Below are 25,869 nucleotides of genomic sequence, written 5' to 3'. Positions count from 1 at the left end.
TTAGAAATTTCTTTTTAGAACAACAAATTATATCAAACAATTTAACTAAAATCTCTCTTTTGAAGCCTATTTTGTCTTGTGAAATTGGGTTAATTACATATCTGATAAATATAAGAATCGGAGCACTTGTAGATTTCAGGACATGAAAAGATGTTTCTTTTAATAGTCATTTTTACACAGTCATCACAAATGGTGTAATTGTTGGTAGTCCTTAGGTCAAGGTTTAATTGACAACAGGGAGATGAGAAGAATTGTACACCTTAATGCTATTCTGGCATTGTGGCACTTCTCATACCACTAACATTGTCTTTTAAAGAAAATAAATTGGAGAAGAAATACTCTCTTTTGCAGCCATACATTTTGCATTCATAATGTTATGATACATTTCAGTGCAATACAACAGTTGCAAAATCTGTAGGTTGGTTGTTAAGTGAAACATTTAAAGGCTGGCATATGTGGTAAAAACAATAAGCCACTTTGCAGAGCAGGTGAAGTACTTTAAATTCTGCTTTGCAGTGCTTTCCATTCCAAGAAAGTCAATGCACTGCAGCATCAAAACTGGCCTGTAACACTTTTTCAGAGGGGAAGATTGCAATCAGGTAGTCTCTTTTATCTTTAATATATTAATCTATTTTATATGATGTTTAAATACACCATTCAGATTTTAATAAACTAATTTGATTTATAGGTTGGCAGTTAGAGGCAGATTTCCTCTAGAGACACGTGTGCTTGTTGGTTTAACCTATTTGAACTCCACTAGAAGCAGCAGACTGCTAGAACTAGATAGAAGCAGTTTTTCTGGAGGAAACCAGTTTGAAGAAGTTGTTAATTTTGCCAGCACAGGATTGACTTACTGAGGAAAAGGGTATCTTTTTAAAAAAATGTATTTAGGCTTATTGTGAGTAATATTATCTTCCAATGTTATGTCTTTTAATATTTTGTGTAACATTTAACAAAAATGTGACCTGTATGAGGACTATTACCAGTTTTCCCCCACCCTATATATATGTTTAACAATATTTGTGTAATATTAGTGGGAGTTATGTGCACATATTGAGGAGAGGAAGTTGTTTGTTACAAGTGAAACTTCCTTATTTTTGAGTTAGAAACAGTTATGGGTTGGCAATGTTTTAAGTCTTAAAATACCTGGATTTTTTTTCTGTTGTTAAAACTACCATGTCCATCTTTAAATCCTGGTTTCTGTACTTATAGCTCTTCTTCAGTATTTATAATACTAACTTTACTTTTTTAATCAGTTATAAAGATCTTGCATCAACTAAGACTTTTCATGCTCTGAATTTTTGTGAAGTTGGAAAATCCTGTCTTGCTGAAGTTGTCATTTTGCCACCTTTTACAGTGCTAATTAATCTGCTTAACCACAGATATACTTAGGGAAAACAGAAGTCCCCAGTTGCTCCCAAGCACTCTTCAGGGGAAATGCCCTTTAAAACAGGTAACAGTTAAGCTTTTGGCTTGGATTATCTTGGCACTATTTAACCATTATACCCCTAGAATGTTTATAGGACATTTCCTCTCCTCAATCAAAACCACCCCAGATCTCCAAATGGCTTACAACTGGTTTAATTGCCATTTGGAATGGACTATTTTTCAGCAAGTTTAACCAGTTTAGTGCAGTGTTAGTGCACACTAGATTTAACTAATTCAGCTGGTCTTCCCACTACTATCACAGAGTGCCTTGCAAAATCTTTCCATATTGCTTCCGGGAGCTGAGTTGGAAACTGTGGAATAGATATCCAAAGGTAATTGAAACGGAATGGTTTAAAATAGTGCTAGTGTGGATGCCGGGTAAAATTCTTAAGGGCCTTGTTAGTTAAGAACACAACTCGTTCATAGCAAAGACAAGGACAGACTGGTTCAGCTTGATTGAAGTGGACACACTGAGCCATTTGTACTTAAATCAGTTCAATTACAAACTGTTCAGTTTTCTAGTGTAGACAAGGCCTTTTCACTTAACACTTCTGGGGGGAGGGATAGCTCAGTGGTTTGAGCATTGGCCTGCTAAACCCAGGATTGTGAGTTCAATCCTTGAGGGGACCACCTAGGGATCTGGGGCAAAATCAGTACTTGGTCCTGCTAGTGAAGGCAGGGGGCTGGACTTGATGACCTTTCAAGGTCACTTCCAGTTCTAGGAGATGGGTATATCTCCAGTATTATATATATATATATAGATATAGATATATATATATATATATATATATATATATATATATATATATAATTCTGAGACTAACCTCAAAGTACAAGAGATGAGAAAAATCAGTAGGTCACTAACTAGAAGACTTACTGTTCTTTCTGTTAGTACTCCAGGGATATGTCTACACTAGAGTTTTTAACCTGAATTAACTGATTACCGATTAACTTGCTAGTCTCGCCACTCCACAAAAACTTGTTCCAGGAAAACCACAAAACGTCTTGTGAATTGGATTTGGCTGTTATATTTAAAAAACATGGTGGCTGTCACTCTTGAGAACATTCTACCCCTGCATGCCCTTAGGACCAAAAGTCTCCCTTCTTCTGACCAAAGAGTAAACTGGTATATATTTGCTTAGACCATTAAATTGCTAAATTAACTTCTTAGCTTCTAAATCTTCAGTTCTGCATCTTAAGTATGTCAACTTGTAATCTAATTGCTCGCCCTTCTCAAAAACCAGCAAGGGCCAGAACCAGTCCTGGCTATGTGGTTTTTTTCATCCCTTTTCACTAGCTTCCTTCTGCTGAAATGTACTCTAGTTTTTGTCCTTTGCTTCACAAAGGATAGTAAGAGCAGAAACTGGTCTCAACCTTCTCTCTCTCTCTCTCTCTCTCTCTCTGATAGATCCATTTTATTCAGTACATCTGAGCAAAGAAACTCATTAAATAAATGTTTTTTAATTAAAAGGGAGCTAAAATTGGCTAGCAGTATCTTTATACCTTTTAGAACACAGAAGTTGGCAGCTGAAAACTGAAACCACCTGGGAAGCTGGAAATACATCAAAACAAAACATCAGAAAGTGCAGGGTTAAGGTAATACCTGCCATACCTTACTCCCACACAACCTTAACTCTGCCCCTGTGAAGATTTCATTAAGCACTGTGAATATAATAGAACTGTGGGAATATAATAGAACCTTACCCATCCCTAACAATAGGTGCTGTCTTTTGTATGCCCACCACAACTCCAAATCCTCACTCCTCTTGCGTTTACACTACATTTCTGTGCAGTCAAGCCCAAAATAGACTCTCAGTGGAATATAACAGTTGTCTGTACAGATTTAACAGTTGAAAAATTTTCCTTCTAACATTGCAAGAGCACTGTGCATTGCAGTATCAACAACAAGTTTGAGCCTGGTATTTACATGCTAAGTTGAATGCACAATCTTCTGGCCTAGAGGCAAGTGTCACCTAATGATCTTCACCGATAACTAGTATTTTCACAATGTGATTGTAGATATCTGGCTCTCTCATGTTTTTCATTGTTGGCAGTGCAACGTGATGCAGCTGTAGGCGCTAGAGAAGAGAGAGAATGACTTGTTCAAAATGCCAGATGGCAACTTAGCTTACCTCTTGTAGGTCAGTACCTTATAGTGGAGTGGGCACTTACCCTGAGGAAAGTTCCAAATGTTTTTGCCCATGTTTCCTTTAATGTACAGTTTGATCCACTCACTGTCTCAAAGCCCTTTACAAATATAATAGTGTTAGGGTTGAGTTGTGTATTAGATCTTATTTGTGGAATTTAAGGACTGTTGTGACACCAGTTTGACATTTTCCCCCCCCCCTTCATATTCAGTGTGGCTGAAATTTTGATCATGTACTGTAACTTTCCTTCAATTCTGCTCATGGGGTTTCCTATGAAAGTCAGTAGGTGCTTTCTGAGTGATTGAAATGTGGAGTTAGCCCTGTGCATTGAAGTTGTAAGAAGCTTTGCTGTCACAACAGCAACAAATGTAAGTTCTACCTCTCCCATAGTTTCCTTCATTTAGGGAAGAGTCTGTTGGTAAGGGAAACAAAAGCAAACAATGAAATAAATTAAACAGTACTATGCTATCTGTTGTTGGGTTCTCCAGGACTTACCCAATTGGGACATATGTTGATATAGTTAGGCATTGCAAAAAAAAAGTCGATATTGTCCCCACATTGAAAAGATTACGGTAACTTCAGGCAAAACACAGGCAGTGAGGGTGACCAAACAAGGAAGGATGAGGTTAATGAAAACAAGATAATACAGTTGTACATAAGTATTGTACAACTTGATGTTTCCAAATCTTAGATTTAAAAATAAAAATCAGTTTGCCCTCACTACTGCACAGTCTAATCATCATTGACTGGCAGACTTGTAGGCATCATAGAAGTGCGTCTTGAAGAGGGCTTTGAGGGAGGAGAGCTTAATGGCCACATGGATTAATTCTTGTGATACCATTACATGCTTAAGGAACAACTAGAAAGAAGTGAGGAAATGTTTTGTGGGAGAATTGTATAATGAGCAATAAAGGCTGGCCTCAGGAGAATGACAGATTAAATCCTCCTTTTTCTAGAAAATTCTTAGTTTGATTTTTTTAGACACTTATTTTAGAGAGGTTTTTCACTGTTCCTCATCTAAAATGGGTATACATAGTTTCTCTTCTTTAAAGTGCTTTATCAGTACACAGTGACAAATACTGTCTGCTTCTGCCCCCTATATTTAGACCATTACTTCTACTTATTCTCTAACTGTAAAATATGGTAAAAAGTCACTTCAGCAATTTTAAACTCAGATGCCTAAATCAATGTTTCCAAATATGTATTGTGAACTAATGAAGATAATTTTATTTTAAAAAATATAAATTTATTGTCAAAAACAGTGCAGAAAAACAATGTGTGAATAGGCAATGCAATACAAAATTTAAATTAACAGATTAGGACTTCAAAATTGGAAGAGCAGCAATGCCCATTTCAGTGCACAAATGTAGCCTGTTGTGGCTACACATACACCGTCCAACAAGAATCACAGTTTGTGTGTGTGAAGCTGTAGTCTTCCTTACTGTCCCCTGGCATGCAGTGGTAAGGGTAAGGATGCAGCACATGATGCCACGTGTTACGTCGAGGGGCTAGGGAGCTGCTACCATGGAGTTCTCCATGCTGTCTGCCATGTTGGCCCTCCAGGCCCTTTGTTCGGTGTCTAACAGCACTGGCTTGCAGGATCTCCCTGAACATGCCATCCCTAGTCCTCTTCTTTTTCCTCATCAGGGTCAGGCATTCTGTGGCTATGGAAGGGGGCAGAAGTGGCTGATTAAAAACAGTCAGTTGTATCATTGGATTTACAGTCACAACAGAAAGAGAATAAGGCAAAACTCTCTTGCCGTATTCCCATAACAACTTTTAATAAGACATGCTTATTAACACTTCACCTTTGGAGAGCCTCTACTCAGCATCATTCTCCAGTCCCAGCCAAGGTGAGTGTGGCCCACTGAGGTGGGGCGGTAGGGAGGAGAAGGAATTTTGGTTGCATGATGCACTAAAATTTCAATCCCTATTCCACAGGGCTGTAGCACTTAATATTGACACGATTTCCCACAGGCAATGGTGATTTTAGCTGATCTCTCACTACTGAGGGTAATAAAGACACAGAAAGTCCAGCTGCTACTAGCATCCTGAAGTTGCCTGGCCTGTATGTTACTAGCCTGTTTACTGCAGTGGTGCCAGCTGAGCTCATCACATAGTGGCATGGGAAAATGTCCTACCACAGAGGAAGAAATAAGGCAGCCATCTCTAAAAACTTTCAGGAGAGAATTTGAGTATTGCCATGAAAGTTTCCTCGAGATGTTCTGCATGGTGCCCCCTCCCAACGCACCCCTCCCCTTCACTTATCCCAGGAGGGGAACGAAAAGCAGATGCCAACTCTACCTCTGTCTGTTGTACTACTTTTTTATATGAGTAAAATAATGGGAAGTCAGTACCTGTGTCTTTTGGGGGTGGGCCAATCACCATCTTTAAATTTTAAACATTGGACAACGCACACAGCAAGGGAGAGTTTCTAGGCATGCTTGCCAAGGCGGGCAATCACCAAAAGCAACACTTACATTGGCCAGAGACAAATTTGAGTGTAGACGTGCAAAAAAAGCTTATAAGTTGTCTTGAGTCATCAACTAAACTTTGTAGTATAGACCTGCGTTTCGGCACCGTCTGAATTTAGCTCCAGAGTTAAACTCTAGAGTTATCAGACTTCTTGAAAACAGAGTTTCTGAGTTATATCCAGAATGATGGTAATAGATTTCTACTGCAGTTTTGACTAGGATAGGGGTCGGCCATCTTTCAGAAGTGGTGTGCTGAGTCTTCATTTATTCACTCTAATTTAAGGTTTCGCGTGCCAGTAATACATTTTAACGTTTTTAGAGGGTCTCTCTCTATATAACTAAACTATTGTAAAATAAACAAGGTTTTCAAAATGTTTAGGAAGCTTCATTTAAAATTAAATTAAAATGCTGATCTTATGCCGCCGGCCCGCTCAATCCACTGCTGGCCTGGTGTTCCGTTCACCTAGGGTGGCAGCAGGCTGAATGGGACCAGCAGCCGGGACCCCAGACCAGCAGTGGCCTGAGCAGCTCAGCCTGCTGCCAGTCTGGGGTCCCAGCCCTGCCCACATAGAGTGAGTACCTACCTTCTCCCTGGTTCGAGCCCATTCTCTTCCCCTCTCTGCACTGAGCTGAGGGTGGGAGTGCACAGGGCTGGGGGTGAAGGAGCAGGTTGGGGTGTAGGGTCTGGCCAGGAGCTAAAATGAAGGCGGGGGCTCAGGGTTGGGGCAGAAGGTTTGGGTTTGGAGTGCTTACCTGGGCAGCTCCCATTTGGTGCTAGGGGTGCAGGTTGGAATGTGGGGGGGTGCAGGAGCTCCCATTTGGTGCTCAGGGTGAGGAAGGGTATGTGGGGGGTGCAAAATTCGGGGCAGGGTGTGTGTGAGGAGGGTGCAGGGGTCAGGGCAGAGGGCTTGGGGATGTGTGAGGGGGGTGTAGAGGTTAGGGCAGAGTGGGGTCCAGTGAACTGGGGTGGGGAAAGAGGCATGACCCAGCTCTTCCCAGGGTCTAGCAGGCAGTGAGCCCCAGGGACGTGGCCTGCCCCAGTACAGAGCCGAGCTCATCCCAGCACCGGGGCTCCAACCCTGGGGCAGCCTGCCTGAGTCCAGGGAGCGGGAGCAGGGCCGGGCGGGCGCGTGCATGGTGCAGCTGTGACCCAGAACCTTCCCCATTTATAGGCCTCGCGGATGCTGCAACTCCTGTGGGGCCAGGTCCCTCTTTCTGCCCTCGCCGGCGGGGCTGCTCAGACTCCGCAGACACCAGGTAGCAATATGGACACGCTAACCCGGGAAACACAACCTCACTCCGGAAGTGATAGAGGTCAGGAAAGCATGTGGAAATGCTGGCGGGAGGGGCGGAGAAGAGTGGGCCAGGCAGGATTTTTAATGGCACGCTGCCGCCTGCCGGGGTCCCAGCCCGCTGGCCCCGCTCAGCCCGCTGGCCCCGCTCAGCCCGCTGCCGGCCTGGGTTTGGCAGCGGGCTGAGTGGGTCCAGCGGCCGGGACCCCAGCAGGCAGCTGTGTGCCATTAAAAATCGGCTTGCATGCCGTCTTTGGCCTGTGTGCCATAGGTTGCTGACCCCTGGACTAGGATGTAGAATGTGTGCATGCAATCCATTGGGGTGTGTGTGTGTGTGTGTGTAGAAGATCCTTCTACATGCTGTTCCACAGTGAAAGAGTTGTTACAGCCTGCAGGTATAAAGTGTTGGCTATTTAGCTCAAGGCGTAGCATCTCATGCTTTCAGTTCCAGATGTCCCCAGGTCAGTCCCTGGGCTGTCGGCCAAGAGGGCTGCTATCACACATATGTCTAGTGATACAGCACAACTGTCTTTGAGATATGTAAGCTGTTCATCTTTCCTCTTTGCTAAAGATTTGGGGCCTGAAATAAGAGCTTAGCATATCTGTGATCATATGCGTAGAAGTAAATGTATTTTGGCAAACTCAACTTTAAATGTGATGAGATGGAAGCAAGAAGCAGTGCACAAGTCTGAACTCTGTATAATCTGTGTTAAATGAATGTCTAGATCACAAAGTCACTCTGAGAAAATCAATGGGCTTGTATCAGAAAAGGCCTAATTCTTGTAAAGGAGGGAGGTTACTAATACCCATTAAGATACATTGGCAGAATTTTATGGGAAGCTTGTGTAAAAGGTGAGTTCAGAGCACTGACAATGTGAAACATAGTTGATTATGTAGTAAATATATATTATTTGAACTCTCTACTTCTACATCTTCTTTTGTTAGTTTAAAAGACTTAATTATGAAGTGATGTATCAGGTGTCACAGTTACCAGGTTAACTTCTCCTCTGACCCCTCCTGTTTTCAGCACACCTTCTCTCAGGTCTCTAGCTGTCACTTATATTGGGGAGACAGTTTTCTTAAAGCATAACCAAAGCAATTAAGAGAAAATAGATCTTAAGAAAACAAACCAGTCTATATTTGTGTCTGCATTTCTCTAAGGCTTACTGTTCCCTGGATCTGGGGAAGGTCCCAACTCAGTCAACTCCACCAAGCCTCTCTGTGGGCATGTCTACGCTGGCAGAGTTACAGCTCCAGGAGTTACAGCACTGCTCAGAGAGCACTGAAGGGAAACCGCAGTTGTGTGTTCACACTGTCAGTTGCCTGCGCAATAGTGTGTTCACACTTGCAGTGGTATTCAGAGTGGTGCACTCTGGGGAGCTATCCCACAGAGCATTTATTCCTCTTCTGCCGCTAAGAGTTGTAGGAAGACAGAGGGGGGTCGCGGGGCATCCTGGGTTCTGTCTCAATGCCCCGTGATGCATTGCTTTGCATCCCAGCAATCCCTGTGCTTCCGTCCGCATTTGGTGCCATCTTTCAACAGTTTGTGTACTGTGCGCCCAGCTTCTTTGGGATGCAGGAATGGATCCCAAACTGTTGACCTGTATGCTGCTCGCTCTGACTAACACATCACGGGTGGCAATGGAGTTACTCCTTAAACTATAAAGGCAAGAGGAGTGCGACATTGATCTTGCCATGTGTACTAGCTACGACACGAGATTGCTTGTGGTATTTATGGAGGTGCTGACCACAGTGGAACTCTGCTTTTGGGTTCGGGAAACAAGCACTCAGTGGTGAGATCACATTGTCATGCACATCTGGGATGTTGAGCAATGGCTGAAGAACTTTCGGATGAGGAAAGCCATATTCATGGGACTGTGTGATGAGCTCACCCCAGCCCTGCGGCGCAAGGACACAAAAATGAGAGCTGTCCTGCCGTTGGAGAAGCACGTGGTGATAGCACTGTGGAAGCTGACTACTCCAGACTGCTACTGATTGGTCGCTAACCAGTTCCAAGTGGGAAAGTCCACCGTTGGACTCAAGTTGACGGATGTGTGCAGGGCCATTATTCACATCCTGCTCCGAAAGATCGTGACTTTGGGCAACATGCGTGACATTGTGGATGGCATTCCACATATGGGCTTTCCTAACTGTGGAGGGGCGATACATGGCATGTATATTCCAATTGTGGCACCAGACTACCTAGCTACCGAGTCCATTAATCGCAAAGGGTATTTCTCAATGGTTCTCCAGGGGCTTGTGAATCACTGTGGGCGTTTCACGGACATTAACGCAGGCTGGTCCAGAAAGGTGCATGACGCACGAATCTTTTGGAACACTGGCCTGTTCAGGAAGCTGCAAGCAGGGACTTTCTTCCCGGACCAGAAGATCACCGTAGGGGAAGTCGAAATGCCCATTGTGATCCAAGTGCAGCATGACTGTTGAGTGTGCTTTTGGCCTATGTGGGAAGCTGGACGTGGCCAAAGACAATATTCTTATGCTTATAGCCGTGTGCTGTATGCTCCATAATATTTGTGAAGGAAAGGGTGAAAGCTTCACTCAGGGCTGGACCACAGAGGCTCAGCTCCTGGAGGCTGAGTTTGAACAGCCAGAGACCAGGGCTATTAGATGGGCATAGCGCAGGGCCATAAGAATCAGGGATGCCTTGAGGCAGCAATTTGAAGCTGAAAGCCACCAATATCTGTTACTATACTTGGAAGTACAGTGCTTGTAATGCTAGGAGGTGATTGTGATTGGTGCAGGCGATGCAATATGAAGGTTTAACATAATTTTCTGTTTTGCAGGGCTCTGTTTGCTTTCAATTAATAGAATAAAGATTGCTTTCAAACCAACACAATTCTTTTATTAAAAAACAACAACCAGAGGAGAGAGTCAAACAAAAAAACCCCATCAGCAGTGAGGGGGATGGGGGAAGTGAGGGTCCCAGGAGGAGGTGGGGGCAGCTAAAGATTTGTGTATGTCCAGGGATCATAGCCAACCTTCTTTTGGAGTACAATGCAGCAGGTGCTGTACTTCAGCATGGCCAAACTGCAGAGGGATGGGTGTTCAGTGCAGTGGGTAGTGGGAGTCCACAGTGCTGGACTGTGAGCGGGGAGGAGTGGAATGCCGCGAGTATAGACTGAAGCCAGGAGGTTGATAAGTGTGTTGGTGGTGTCTGGTGGGAGCATGGGAAAGAGTTTTGTGACAGCAGCTGCAGGAGAGGGTGGGTGCGGAGCTGCTCGAAGAGCTAGTATCGCCTGCAGCGTGTCTGTTTGGTGTTCTGTAACCTTTAAGAGCCACTCCGTGGCTTCATTCTGGCGTGCCGCATTCTCCTTTCGGCCCCTCTTCTTGCTGTCACGCCACTCCTTCAATTCTTGTTTCTCGGCCACCTCACACAGAAAGTCCTCCTTAGTTCTTCTTGTCCGCTTTCTAATTCTGCGCAGCCGTTTAGCCACCGATAACAAAGAGGGAGGTTGGGCTCTCAAGGTCATCTCTTTGAAGTTTAAATGCGACATTTTACAGAAGCAGTATTATTTGAAACACAGACAATACTGATTCAGTGCTTTAAAACACAGCCAGTAGTCACGCACCTGTCACTAACTGGCTGACCTCAGGCAAGCACACATGAGCTACAAGACCCCCAAAATGATGAGTAGCCACAGGGGAAGGGTAAATCACTCTTCCCAGACTCTGCTGTACACTGGGCATGTAGCTCTTGGGGAGAGCCAGCACTGTACGGGGGGGCTGATGATCATTCCTGTCCCCACACTTTCCACAGGATGTGATTATTATGGAAGATACCTTGCTGCTGAGGGTAAGCAGGGAATCAAGGGTGGGTTGTCTCCAAGCCTGTGGCTTCCACCTTGGCCCCTATGTGTCTCACCTGTGTGCAGCAATACCCCACCCGCACACACCTCCATGATGGCACAGTGGCACAGGGAAGTTACTGTTAATGGGGCAAGAAACAAAGCAGCTCTGCCAAGGAACCTGCGGCAGTGGATTGCCCACTATCTCCATGAGAGTTTCCTGGAGATCTGAGGCAGATTCCCATGAAGTGAGAGAGTCAATCAACAGCCTGTTCAGCTGTTCAGACTAGGCATTCAGTGGGAGACCAGCCTGATTTCTGGAACTCTCCTGACCCCAACAACTCGCTTCAGTGATTCCCAAAATCAGATCCACTTACCAGGGGCCTCCTCTCCTGTTTGCGCTTCGCCAACATCTGACAGCTGTGATTGGCTAGCCTCCTTCGGGGTAGAAAAGAGCTCCTGGCTGCATGCATCTCTGACCTCTGAGTCATCCTCTGCCTCTGGATTCCCCTCCCCCTCCACATCCTTGTAGAAGGTTTCTTTCTCCTGGCTCGGTCCACTCTCGACTGGCATGCGAGCCACCGAAGTATCCATAGTGGTCTTCGCAGTGGAGGTGGGGTCGCTGCCGAGTATCACGTCCAGCTCTTTGTAGAACCGGCAGCTTGTGGGCGCAGCTCTGGAGTGGCGGTTTGCCCCCCCTGTGCCTCATGGGCGCAGCTCCTTCACTTCAACCCTGCACGGCAATGTGTCCCAGTCATGGCCCCTTTCTGTCACGCATCATGAAATCTGTCTGTAGGTATCATAATTCCTATGCCTGGAGCGTAGCTGGTACTGGACAGCCTCCTGTCCAGCAGCTCAGCATTGCTCCCACTGGGGGATCACCTGGTGCGTGGAGCAGGCATGGCCACCTGGAAAGATGCACTGAGACCACTGCGCTCATTACCGAGCAAACAGGAAGGGGACTTTCAAAATTCCAAAGGAATTTACAGGGTAGGGATGACAGTTGGTTACCTGAGGACAGGGCAGTAGACTTCAAACTGATGACCAGAGCGGTGAGAACAGGCATTGTGGGACACCTACCAGAGGCCAGTCACAGTGCTGTATTCGACCACAGTGTCTGTGCTGGCAACACAGCGCTGTAACCCCGGTGCAGAAAGCTGTATGCATCTCGTTGGCGTGAGGTGTGTTTTTTGTTTTTTTGTTTTTTAACAGTGCTGCAACTGCACAGTTTCTGCACACTAAATGGCTTGGCAGTGTGTACACCTCGGGAGTTACTGTGCAGAAAGCTGCTTTACTGCATAGAAACTTGTCAGTGTAGACGAGGCCTTTGTTAACCTGTCCCCTTGACAATTGACAGCTCTAAGTGTTTATAACCCTTTGATCTATGAGTTTCCAGACTGGTAAAATGTCTGTCTCACTTTGGGCAGGAGCCTGGAAGTACGCCATTGTCTTGTAATTATCCTGGGAGGTTTGTTTATCTATAGCTATCGTGTTGCTGTCCTGCTTGCTTTTCCTGAAGCCCCCTATTAATTATAACAGGAAAGTCTTATAACCAATATACAGTAACTTCTCCTCATTGACCAGACAGTATATTGTATTCATAAATTATTACATCTCAATACTCTTAGATTATTACACTATTCCATGCCCATCACGTCACTATTGCAGTTATGTATCTCTAGTCCTGCTGAATGTATCTGGTACCTCACAAACTGACTCTCTAGTCATTTTGCAACAAACTGCTCATGGGAAGGCATGAGCCTTTGAGTAGCAAAGGGGTGAAATCAGTGGAAGATTCACAGTAAAACTGATTATTGAAACTAAAGTGTTTGAATCCCACTAGGAGCTGAGATACTCAATGACTTTCAGGCAGAGACCCAGAGTCTGTGGGTTGGCAGTGGATAAGAATTGACATTTATCCCTGGGACTCTAGAAATACTAACTGAAAGTTTTCAGAAAAGTATCTCTCTATAAAAATTATTTTGAAGTTATTTGATAAATTGATAAGCTTACAAATCTTAAAGATTTCTTACCAGTTGAACTTGCTCTTTATTTTTCTCTCCAGTTGGTGTTATCCGCTGTCCAGTTTGCAGCCAGGAATGTGCAGAAAGACATATCATAGATAACTTTTTTGTGAAGGACACCACAGAGGTTCCCAGCAGTACAGTGGAAAAGTCAAATCAGGTGAGTACATTAAAATGTAACCCCCTCAGCATCCTTTGGGTGCCTAGGTATGTCCTGAGCTGCCAGCTGTGTGGCCTTCATTGCTTATTTTGTATTGGGTTTGGGGAGGGGAGGAAGGTAGGTAGAGCATTTGGATAGCCATTCATTGTATTTTATGACTGCCATCGAAAATCAGGTTGTGTGTTGGGAGTGCTGGTGATGGTAATTTCTGATTTTAAAAAATAATGGTTTTAAATTTCTGAGATGAAGTAACCACATGGTGATGCCAAAATGAGAGAAATAAAATATGTATTATCTTACTACAGTGAAATTTCTTGAACCCAAGACAGAACATTTCCCGTGGAGGACTCTAAAATGGGAGAACTCCTAGCACAAGAGATCAGAATGATGTTAGAATAATAGAATCATAGAAAAGTAGGGCTGGAATGGACCTTTAGAGATTATCGAGCCCAGCCGCCTCTGCTGAGGCAGAACCAACTATAGACATCCCTGACAGGTGTTGGTCTGTTCGTAAATACCTCCAGTGATGGGGATTTCACAACCTCTTGCAAGCCTATTCCAGAAATTGACTACCCTTATAGTTAGAAAGCTTTTCTTAATATCTAACCTAAATGTCCCTTGCTGCAGACTAAGCTGATTACTACTTGTTCTGCCTTTAGTGTAAAACTCAACTTGATGCGGTCAGGACTGGGAAAATAGAACCTAATTAGTGTCATAATTTGCCAATTTTAAATAGCTGGGTTCATTAATAAGAAGTTCTCAAATGTTGTTGAGATGACCATATCTTACTTGTGTATCTATTGTCCACTGCCCTCTCCATTCACAATTGCATAATGTTTTAATGTACTTTTAGTTTCTTTTTATGCGTTTTAGCAAGAAGAGGTAGCACCAAGTAAATAGCCAATGAAATATATGGCCACAGTTTAGGAACCTCCTGCATTAGAATTTGCCATCCTTCATTTTGGGCCAGTGCCAAAATAAAAGTCCATGTGCTTTTATAAATTAAACTCATTTAACCTCTTTCTACATAGATGCTTTCTTTATAATGACAGCAAGAAGACAAGACCCTAATTGCAGAGACACTTTGTCTATACTATTCTTTTAAAATAAAGATTATTTTGAAAGTGCCTTTTTTATCCCTTCATCTTATATAAGGAGTGCAACATGAGTCTTGATCTATTTTGTCTTTAGGGCTTATTTAATTAGATCACCCAATCTTCTGTTTCAAAGCTTCTAGTAGAGAGGGTGGAAATATACCTTGTAAGTCTCCTTCCCCTACCCCCAGGTAGGTGGAGATATTTAAACTTATGGCCATCTGAAGCTTTTGTTAGCTCCCGTCAGTTTCTCGGCCAGCTTGGGACCTGGAGCTCCAAGTTATGGTGATATCTCCGGGATCTTGATGAGGAGGATCGTCACCCTCGTACTGATCCCACTCAGAACATGGGGAAGGACACCACTGGAGTTGAGGTGCCTGGTAGGCCTCATTGTGGTCATGATCTCTGGAACACAGCCAATCCTCATCAGGCTCTGAGTCAAGCCAGGAGTCCCTACCAGCGGGACAACGCCCTCCCTTCAGAGCTCCAGCTCTCCCTGCAGTACCGCCAGGAGCGTCCAATGCCATGGCATCCTTGGAACCCCTGGGAGTTCCCGCAGAAATCCCAAGGGTACAAATTGGTGTCTGGAGCCTCATAGAGTTCATCAGCACGGTACTTGACTCCACAAGGGCCCCGGCGTTCCTCCCGCAAGACAGATTCCAGATGATGAGAGATCTCTGTCCTCTGAGGATCTCTAATTGGATTACCTCCTGTATCCAGACCTGCTACGAGCTAGCATAGGTCCAACCAACACCTATTGTGAAGGGCCACTCAACGAGAGCTGAAGCACGTCCCCATCCAGGACATTTGCAGGACAGTGACGTGGTTTTCAGCGCACATGTTCACGGCACACTACGCCATCGCACAGCAAGCTAGAGACGATGCTGGGTTTGGCAGAGCACTGTTGCGATCTGCATGCCCGTGAACTCCTACTCGCCTCCGATGGTACTGCTTGGAAGTCACCTAACATGGAATGGACATGAGCAAGCACTCGAAGAAGAAAAGACAGTTACCTTTTCCGTAACTGGTGTTCTTCGAGATGTATTGCTCATATCCATTCCATGACCCGCCCGCCTTCCCCGCTGTCGGAGTTTCTGGCAAGAAGGAACTGAGGGTGGGGGGGAGTTGGCAGCACTCCTTATATTGTGGCATGTGCGCACCACTCCAAAGGGCGCCAGAGCCGATACCCTATGTTTACCACCGAGGGAAAAACTTCCATCACCTTCCAGCATGTGGTGAGCACACACGCCTAACATGGAATGGACACATCTTGAAGAACACCCATTATGGAAAAGGTAACTGGCTTTTCACCTTCCTTTGTGCTGGAAAGAAACTATGCATCACAATGTGGATAAAAAGTAGGTTTTTTTAATTTAAATTGGATTTTTTAAAAAAAATTTCAGTCAAATACAGATTTTTTTTTTAATAAACCTACTTACAATTAAATTTTAAATGTCAACCTATGTTAAGGCCTAAACTTAGTATGGTTTATTAAACTATTTAAATTAATTAAGAAAATTAATCAGTACGTTTGCTGCCAAGTTTTGAAGAAAGTCAAACCACTGAACTGGTGGAGTTCTTTGGCTAAGCACCTGAATCAGGGTCTGTTGACATGCTAAGACAACTTTTGACAGCGGTAGCCTTTTCTGCAGGTTCAAAAGGGATATTGTCTTTGTTTATTCAACTAGTTCAATGAGAGTTGATTCAAAGTTAAGAAACCAATGTGAAGTTGAAAAAGTAGGAAAGCTTGTTTGTCACGTCTTTCTCCTCTTCCCACCCCCCTGTGAATAAGAACTAGATGTAAAAGGATGATCTACTTGTTCTAAAATCCTGAGGGACATGGTGATTGGAAACAATCATTTGAATTCATTAACTACAGGTAATACTTCCTTTGTTTAATAAATCCGTTATAAATGACACACACATTTTGATAAACTTTTTTCTTATGTTCCAGTACTTTTAAGGTAGTTTTATTTAATAAGAAAAATTAAAATATTATTCATGTATTTTTAATTGAATTTGAATTTGTCTAAATGGAGCTTTACACAAACCCCATATAAAATATTAATCAGATACTAGACAGAAATATATCATTCACCCTTTGAGTTTTAGACTTTTTTTAACATTAGAATCTGAATAAAGGTAAATTAAGCTAGATAATTGCTTAAATACACATGTATAGATATAGTGTATTCTCCTGGTTTAATATAAAGAACCACCAAATTTAGTATAAGTCTGTAATTAGTGTAAAGGCTTATCTCTAGTTGCAAATGACATGTTTTATCAACTAATGAGAACCAACCTTTCTGTAGAAAAAGAACTAAAAAATAGAAATGGAAATCATGATTAAAATCAGTGATTTAGATCAAAGTTTCCTGTTTGCTGATTTATCACTTAGATTTAAATTAGTCCAGCCTTATGCACAGTTCTGTTTGAATGGATATGTGCTGGAATGTGATCATAAAGGAAAAGGATCACAAACTTTGTTATATGAAAGTTGGATTTCTGGAAATATTTCCTGCCTATATAGATATCCACCCCATTGCTTAGTTAAGGTTGTATTTAACAATTGATCGGATATTCTTCAAGAAACTTCCATTAACAAGAACAAGCCAGGGCTGCTATACAAGAGGACGTGGCTTGGCTCAGTGATTCTTTTCAGTAACTGCCTTTTACACCTATGACATCCAAAAGGAGGAGCAGTTTATTCTAGTTTAGAGAGACTCTTCAAAAAATACAACTTTCAAATAAGAGCAATGTTTGTTTGTTTCAAGTTGTACTGTGAAGGCAGTAGAAATCATAATATGTGTTAAGTAATCCACTGTTTATTCCTGCTGCGTTTCATCAGATACATAAGGGATCGGGGAGCCTGCTCTTCACAGAACAATTCCAGACATAAGAGTGGTCATGGGTCATGTTAATAAAATCCTCCAAAGAACTACTTGTTACAGATAACCTATTGTATCTAGCCATTCCTTGAATGAAAGACTTATTTGAAACATTTACAATGCAAAGAATCTCATCTTCTGGAAACATAATTTAAAATTTAACTTGGGAAGATAAGAGAGCATTCTTTTCTTGACTCGCTGAACAATACATTTATTACAAGGGAAGTGGGAAGCAATCAAAATGTCAACATCCTCCCTCCGCCCTCTCCCTAAAAAAAACCAGCAGTGTGTTCAGAGCTGGCTTTGACTTATTACCCTATGTGGTGCCTTCAAGCTTCAGTATCAGAAGGGAGGCATAAATGAAAGTTCCTGGGGAATATATCCAGTGTAGTGGGTCTTCCTGGCTGTTGCATGGCTGGACTAAGGGCCCAGCATGGAAGGCATATCAGAGGGAGAGGAGAAGAGTATCTTGAGTGCCGTAAACAATTGTTAGTATTACCTGCACACAGTCTCTGGCTAACCCTAATGTAAATATGCTGGATGAGCAGAGGATGGTGCAGATACTTTGGGGGTTTTTTTTTTGACACTCTGACTTACTGAAAGACTTGGAAAATAATTGAAGGTTGAGGTTTTGAAAATAAATAGGGTGACTGGGTTGTGTACAAAGAGAGGGAAGGAGTTCCACGACTACAGGACAGCTTTGAAGAAGACAGAATATTTTAAGATTAAGAGCACAGACAGGAAAAATTAGAGATGAAAAGAAATAAAAGGTGAGGTAGAGCTGTGCAAGGCCTTGTGAGAATGAAGTTTTATTTTGATTTTGAAAAAGGAGAGGAAGCTATTAACAATGTAGGAATTGCCATGCTGGATCAGACCCATGTTGTGCTTAGTCCTGTATCCTATTGTCAGTGTCCAGCACCAGAACAGGGAAAGGACATTTTAATTTAGAAGTATTTTTATATAGGTTGGACATAACAAGGTATGTTGCTTTGCTTAATATGATTGAGTTGCAAATGAAATATAAAGGGTTTTGTTGTAGGAATGGAGAAGAGAAGATGGGTTTTGTTTGAGACATCAAAAAAGAAGCAACAGGATTAGAGCTTGGGAGTGGAAAAGGTGGAGGGAGAAGTCTGATACAGCCTTGCTATGCTAGTGTCTGTGATGGAAGTAGAGTGGGGCTGTTAATGATAGTGAAGGGGGTAGAAAGGTCAGGAGGAAAAATCAGTGTTTGTGTTTTTGTCACGTTGTGTTCTTGAGAGGAGGAACTGATGAAATACTGTTGAAGAAGGGAAGTGGTGGAGTTTCGGTAAGTGGGGTTTGGAATACTCAGCACATAGCTCATAGTTGGAGCCATGTGTGGTTCCAGAGAAAGGGAGAAGAGTTCTAATAAACGGATGTCCTTGGTGATTTTTGTTCATTTCTTCACATTAAATCAACACACAATACAAATGCTAAGAAGTTGCATTTCTGAACTTTTTGGAATACTAGTTTCATATTTTTTTCTCATCTTCTGGTGTGGGCAATTAGATGCAACTAATTAAGATTGGCAAATTTTGGAACACTGGGTGACTGAATAGTCCTCCAGCTTTACCTGCTCTTTGGCATTCTTCCTAAACTGTGGAAACTTTTGCTTGCTGTACCCCTTTGCTACCTAAAATATAGTTAGCTGATTGCAGTGAATGCTTTTGAAGTCTCTAAGAGGATGTTGCCTTACCTGGATTTTCAAAAGTAAATTTAATTTCTTTATTAATAGAAACAATCATGTACAAATATAAATATATTTATGGACCTTTCTGTGATGTGATGAGTATCTTCAGATTTTATTGAAGCGCCCGTGAGAGCTGAATGAGCCCCTTGTGCTACTACAAATATTATAACTAGTAAGGAGGAAGTAGAATAGCTATACGCTTTTCCTGTAAGCATAATTGTTAATAATACAGAACTACCTTCTAATCTTGATCAAGAGGAAAAAGACAAGAGCATTTAAGAGGTAGTGAAGCATTTTTCCTAATTACTAAAATAGAGGACATTTTGAATAACATTAAGGACATTTTTTCCTGTAGAGGAATTTCTGTGAGTATTGTACGGCTTTAACGAAGTCCCATTTTTGTCTCTTTCAAACGGAAAATAGATTGAAACAAAATTTGGTTACCACTTAAAAGTTGTTTGAGGACATGAATTTCTGCTTCTGATTCTTATTTTTTAATTAAATATAATTTGACAGCTCTGACTTTTCCTTGGTGTTTTAGGACATTGCACAAATAAAGGATAGTATGTGCTTTGTCCCATGGAGGAGAGGTCAAGCTTTATTTCATTTGGCAGCACCTGCTTGGCAGTTTATTGAACAGCATCTTCAGCATCTGAAGAGACTGCTGGTAGGTTTTTCAAGCCCTAACAACTTTTACCAGCTGAGAAAACTGAAGTATGTCACAAAAGAGTAGACAAAGATCTTGGAATCCTAGGAAGGATATTTATTTTCTGAAATCCTTTGAACTCATTTAAATGTTCTGGCTTGTAACAAGTTTACATGCTAAGACTGTTAAAGATGACCTGGAAAGGTGTGTTCTGTTTTTTTCATTTAATAATAATAAAAAAAGGCTTCTATCCTTTTTGCTGCTTTGACATATAAAGAATACCTGAACAAATTTTAAGGTTTTTTTTCTTATCCACTTGTTTTTCACTTTAGAAATAAAAGGAATGTCAAATCTCCCCTCTTCTCTTCCCTCCCCTTTAACAAGGTGTTGGAAGGGGCAAGTAAATATCCTTTTCTAACACCTTAGTTAAAGGTGCTGAATCTTTAACAATGCTTCCTTTATGTAAAATGTCATTGAAGTTATGTATGAGTCAAGGAGAACAAATAGAAAGTTTTAAACAGTCTGACTAAAACTCCTTTCCTTCTCCATTGTTCCTTTCATTTTCTAGGCGCTTGAGATATCACTGTTATTTTTTTAGTTCTTCATAGTCTTGCAGCCTAGAATAGGACCTGAATTCTTAGCAGAAAATTGTTTGTTTTTTTAAAGCCTTTCTGGCCTCCTTTATTACAAAGAATCAGAAAAAGGGCACGAGCCCAGTTTTGTTTTTTCTTTGCATGACACATTTAATGAAAATCAACAAGTGAAAGCAAGAGGTATCCACAATCCCTGCCTTGACTTCCTTCTCAAAGATTCTCACCTTGGAGAGGCAACATGATCTAGGAGAGCAATCATAGCTTTGGGAATGTGGAACTCCTGAGTTCAAATCCTTGTTCTGTTGTTGACTTGCTGTATGGTCTTAAGGTATCTCTTTGCCCCAGTTTTCTCCTCCTGTAAAATGGGGATAGTTCTAAGCATATATAAAGCGTGCCTTCACCATGATGTATAAATGCTTGCTTCCTCTTAACCCTTGTCTACAATAGTGATCATTGCTAACATTTTCTCGTTGCTCCTACCAGTTCCGCACCACCAGTGGGGGCTCTAGTGAATATAGATTTCCAGACAACTTGAGGCTATTGCTTGGAATAGGGTTAAATAGTATGATGGCTACATGGAGACCTATCCACACTAGCACACCCATAATTGTTACCACCAGTGATAAATTATACCAAAAATCCCATTATAGGTACAGACACAGAGGTGTTGTAAGGATTAGTTAATACTGCTACAATGCTATGAGGATGTTAAGTGTTATCTAGGAGCTAAGTGTTATCTTCAGTCCATTTAATTTTATTTCCAATTTAAACAGTTTCTAGTTTCTTGAATCGAATAGAGGAGAAACTCTTGCTGATTAATTAGCGTATTTCTAGGAAGCCGAACCAGTCCAATGGATGCTACTAAATGCACTGAAAAGCTCTCAAAGTCAGCCTTACTTTGGTTAAATACTTTTCAAGAGCAGTTTACTAAATATATAGTACAAGATAGAAGGAACTGATTTGATTTTTAGCGAATTTATTTTTAAAAAAGTGTTTTATTGGCTATATGAGTACACCTCTACCCTGATATAACACTGTCCTCGGGAGCCAAAAAATCTTACCGCGTTATAGGTGAAATCGCGTTATATCAAACTTGCTTTGATCCACCGGCGTGCTCAGCCCTGCCTCCCCAGAGCGCTGCTTTACCACGTTGTATCTGAATTTGTGTTCTATCGGGTCGCGTTATATCGGGGTAGAGGTGTATTTTCTTGAAAAATCATTTTAAATTCTGTATAGTTAAGGGGGTATCTAATGGACAGAGCTGTAATATGTTCTGTACTTCAGACAGTATTTTTCTTCCTTTTGACTCACCAGAAATAATGCACAATATGCATTTACAACTTGAGGTTATCTGTCAGTTTTATTTTAATAACTGTTTTGTATTCCCCCTTCTTGTCAGGTCTGCACAAGCTGTGAAGACAATGCAGAAGCCAATGGTTTTTGTGTGGAGTGTGTAGAATGGTTATGCAAGACCTGCATCAGAGCTCACCAAAGGGTTAAATTCACAAAGGACCATACAGTCAGACAGAAAGAAGAAGTATCACCAGGTAATACATTTTGCTTTCTTCTTCGCTTTGGGTGCAAATCTGTTTTGGATAATTTTATTTAAGCCAGTATACTACTTTAGGAGGATATGCACCTTACTGTTAATTTAAGAACCCCCTCCACCCTGTTAAACATGAAGGGATAAATTCATCCCTGGTGTAACTCTACTGAAATCAAGGGATTATGTTAGGTGTGAGCTTGGTCCAGAGAGACTTGAATCAGGGAAAAATGAGGCAAATGCATGCTTAAGATATTTATCCATGCTAAATGGTATTAAACTATTTTCTAGCTTTTCCCAAATTGATTGCACAAAAGATAGTCTTTCGAACAGTCAGCTCCCACACTGTAGATCTCTACCAACTATTAACATTACTTTACTGCAATAAGCCACCACAGGGAGCGCAGTTCTTGGTGCTTTCCTTTGGCATTCAGGTGCTGAAGAATTGCACCTCTAGCTACTAATTCACATCTTGGCATGGGTTATTGCTTTTAAAGTGTGTAGCTTCAGTTTATAATTTTACTGTGTTTAAAGAAGATTTTAAAACGGTTTTTGAGGCAGTATGTTAAACACTGGAAAGTACTTGTTAGAAGGCTGAGAAAACATTAGGGAAAAGGTTGTAAATACTTTTTTGCTACTTTAAATATATTTATTGCAAAGTTATTTTTCTAAAATTTTAATAGGTTTGTTTTACACATTTGGTTTGTTCAGACTGCACTCATTCTCTTTCTCCTCTCGCCCCCCATGTCTCGCGCACACACATGAGCTTGACTACCCTTATTCTTGTACATAACCAAATGGTAGCTTTCAAACCAGCTACTTACCTTCAAAACTAAGCTGAAAGCTACTGTATTTAATATTCTTGTTTTTGTTTGTTTGTTTTTAAAGATACAAGGTGAGTCAAAAGTAGTAGGCAGCTGAACTCGCGGGGAGATGATAAAAGCAGTAAAACTGTCTTTTTTTTCTTCCAGTTCCTACTAACTGCCTCCTGTACTGTTTAGCTCTCAACTTTCCTTGCTATAACTTGTTTTAGCTAAGTAACTAGAGTTCCAAGTTTAACTGTCAGCCATCAGATTTAGATGCTTAACAAATTATCTGAGTTTTCAAAGGTACTGAGCATGTGCAGTTCTCACTGTATGGTGTGGTATTCTTTCTTATGTTGTTAACACTTGTCCACTGAAGCTAGACAGAGACTGCCAATTCATTTAGAATTGGTTACTGATCAGCTGTTAGATGGTAACTTCTGGTTACTACTGTTCTTGTCTAGTTTTAACAAGTGAGTAAGAAGTCAAAGATTGTGTTTCCCATTATAAATCCCCTGAGCTGTCTGACGCCATGGTCTGAGACTTGAGCACAATAAAATGTGAATGACTGTTCTTTTATTATCAAGATATTATGAAGAACTGCCAGTTTATAGTTGGTTCTCTGTCATGAGAATTCACTGCCTTGTGAGGCTTAGACTATTGGGTTTTTCTGACTTTCCTGGGTCCCAGAGTCAGGCAAGTAATTGTTTTGTTTCCAGTGCAAATCTGCCTTCAGCTCCCTCTACAGGTATCCTGCTGATATTCCCCCATCTTCTACTCCATGCTCAGTCACAGAGCTGTCTGCAGAAGCTTTTTCTGAGGGCTCTTTTCCCTCAAGATTGTTAGCTAATTTTTCACCATCTCTTCACCTTCATCTCCAGGTGGCAAGAGGAGGGTCTTCAGGTGAATGCTTCGAGGAAGGCTAGGAACTCCACTGTACCTGTAGTTTTACCACATCATGTTTGGCTTGTGCCCTGTCAGCAAAGCTTAAGTTTCCCATTCTTACATTCTGCTCCATGTGCTGGCAGACCACTCGCACACCCCTTAGCTTCTATGCCTTCATTTTCATCCTGACCCCATACCATTTTTCCCAACGTAGGTATTTCTCTTTCTTTGCTCCAGGACCATGACAGCCAACAAGCCGCAGTTCAATCAGTGGGGGAACTAGTGAGAGCCGTGTGGGAGTTCCCAAGCTGTTGTGCCAACCAGCTTCTGTTGTCTATAGTGCTCTAGGAAGAGCTCTCCCATCAATACCTTTTCCCTGCCTTGTTTCTTTCACCATTTTCCCTCCATTCCTTTCAAGGATTTCTTGAGACATCAGAAATATTCACTATAATCCTTGCTGACAAAGAGGAACTTTCCTCCCGTTTGGTAATTTAGGTCACCCACTATCTATGGAACTTTTGGAAGTCTTGGAGGAATTGATAAGTTCCACTTTTAAGATAGCTGAACCAGCAACCCATTTTCCTCCAAGTTCTTCTTCGAGTGCTTGCTCATATCGATTCCAATTAGGTGTGCGCGCGCCGCGTGCACGTTCGTCGGAAGATTTTTATCCTAGCATCACTCGGTGGGTCGGCTGGGCGCCCCCTGGAGTGGCGCCGCTATGGCACCGGATGTATACCCCTGCCGACCCATCCACCCCTCAGTTCCTTCTTACTGCCCGTGTCGGTCGTTGGAACAGTGGAGCGCGGCTTAGCTGACCTCCACTTCCCTAGCTACTCGTAGTTCTCTCGTTAATTCTTGTATATGTAGTTCAGATTTATATAGTTGTAGTTAACTTTATTGTATATAGTTCAGAGGGGTTCGGGGATTATCCCCTTCCCCGCACCTGGTGCCAGGGCCTATGCCCGGTTCACCGGGTTTCAAACCATGCTCGGCCTGCCACAAGCCGATGCCGACAAGAGATCCCCACGACTCCTGTCTTAAGTGCCTCGGGGAATCTCACCTAACAGATAAGTGCCGCATTTGTAAGGCCTTTAAGCCGAGAACAAAAAAGGAGCGGGACTTTCGTCTCAAGCAGCTCCTGATGGAGGCAGCTCTTACTCCTCCGCCCTCGGCACCGAGCACTGGACAGTCTTCAAGAAGCGCTCCCTTGGCACCGGATCGCGCCAGCACCGACGTCCGCTCGGCACCGATCCCTCTCCCCAAGGGTGAAGAGGCACAAGACTCCTGCATCCGAGCCACCTGCTCCACAGCCCAAGCGCTATACTAAGTCGGACCGCCCGGCACCGATACCTGCTGTGGCACCGACAATATCGGCACCATCGATTCCGGCCACGCGAGAGCCGTCGAGTCCGGTGCCTGAAAGCTCCCCGGTGCGAGCCGTGGTTGAGCTCACTATTCCCTCCACGCCGGAGACATTTTCCACGGCGAGGGAGTTGATTGCAATGACAGCGTCTGCGCTGCCTCAACCCCCGGCACTGCCGGTGCGGGTTATATAGTCGATCGGCAAGCCTGCCTTGATCAGACCACCCTCTGTCGGCACCTCAGAGCGGCACCGTTCACGATCGCAGTCCCGCAGACGTTCCCTTAGAGCAATAATCTTGGTTCCATCATAAGAAAGGTTTGTTCTCTGGGTTCTTTGTGTTAATTAAAAGATCCCATAGATGTTCATCCAATTCTGGAGCTGTCCAGCCTCAATTGTCTCAGGTGCAAAATTTACTTCAGAATGAGGCCGTAGCTTTTCTAATCCAAGAAATTTCTCTACAAAATGCTTTATGATCCATCGTGTAGGAGCTGATCTGTTTGGGGTCTTTTGACCATTTTCACCAGCTCAAGCAGAGAAGTTACTGCAGGAGTCTATATAGGTGGGAGGAACCTTGTTTATCTAAACTCAGTCTGCAAAGGACTCCTAAGGGAAGGATGAAATAAAGCAGAGGATGTTGTGTTCAGGATGTATGTTTTCTTGATATGTTCTCTGTTTTATCTGTTAAGTAAAGAGCAGTGGTGGTCTAGAATCTTGTACAAAGTCTGTCTGTGTGAAGTGTTACATCTACCACATGTCCCCATGAGAGTGTAAACTGGAAGGATCTCGGTTGGAGTCTGGAAGAGAGGAACGGGAAAAGGGATTCTAAGGAGTCAGCATTGGTAATGGGCTAGACTGTTTGACTGTGGAGGTCTCAGCACAGTTTGCAAGACAGAGGATCTGCATCCTGAGAGTGTGCCTACGGACCCCAAGACAGAGGCAGTGCCTAGACTCTGTTAAAACTTTGGATGCTCAAGACATCTAAGGAGTCAGCAACTGGATCGCCACACAGTGAGTG

General features: G+C 42.7%; 1 protein-coding gene across 5 annotated transcripts in view; it reads left to right on the top strand.

Moving 5' to 3' along the window:
• Positions 1–25,869, top strand: part of TRIM24 (tripartite motif containing 24) — a 133,338-nt gene that overhangs the window by 47,500 nt on the left and 59,969 nt on the right. For 4 of the 5 annotated variants that reach the window (XM_044988786.1, XM_044988794.1, XM_044988779.1 and 1 more), the window contains exons 2-3: positions 13,213–13,331; positions 21,660–21,807. In XM_044988786.1, the coding sequence (XP_044844721.1) occupies positions 13,213–13,331; positions 21,660–21,807 (267 nt within the window). Of the gene's footprint in view, positions 1–7,299; positions 7,364–13,212; positions 13,332–21,659; positions 21,808–25,869 lie in introns of those variants that run through there. The other variant, XM_044988802.1, reaches the window with a different exon arrangement.

This window comes from Mauremys mutica, chromosome 1, assembly GCF_020497125.1.
Source record: "Mauremys mutica isolate MM-2020 ecotype Southern chromosome 1, ASM2049712v1, whole genome shotgun sequence".
In the NCBI taxonomy this organism is placed as follows: Eukaryota; Metazoa; Chordata; order Testudines; family Geoemydidae; genus Mauremys; species Mauremys mutica.
Note: the sequence above shows the minus strand (reverse complement) of the source record. Positions and strands in the feature narration are given on the sequence as shown.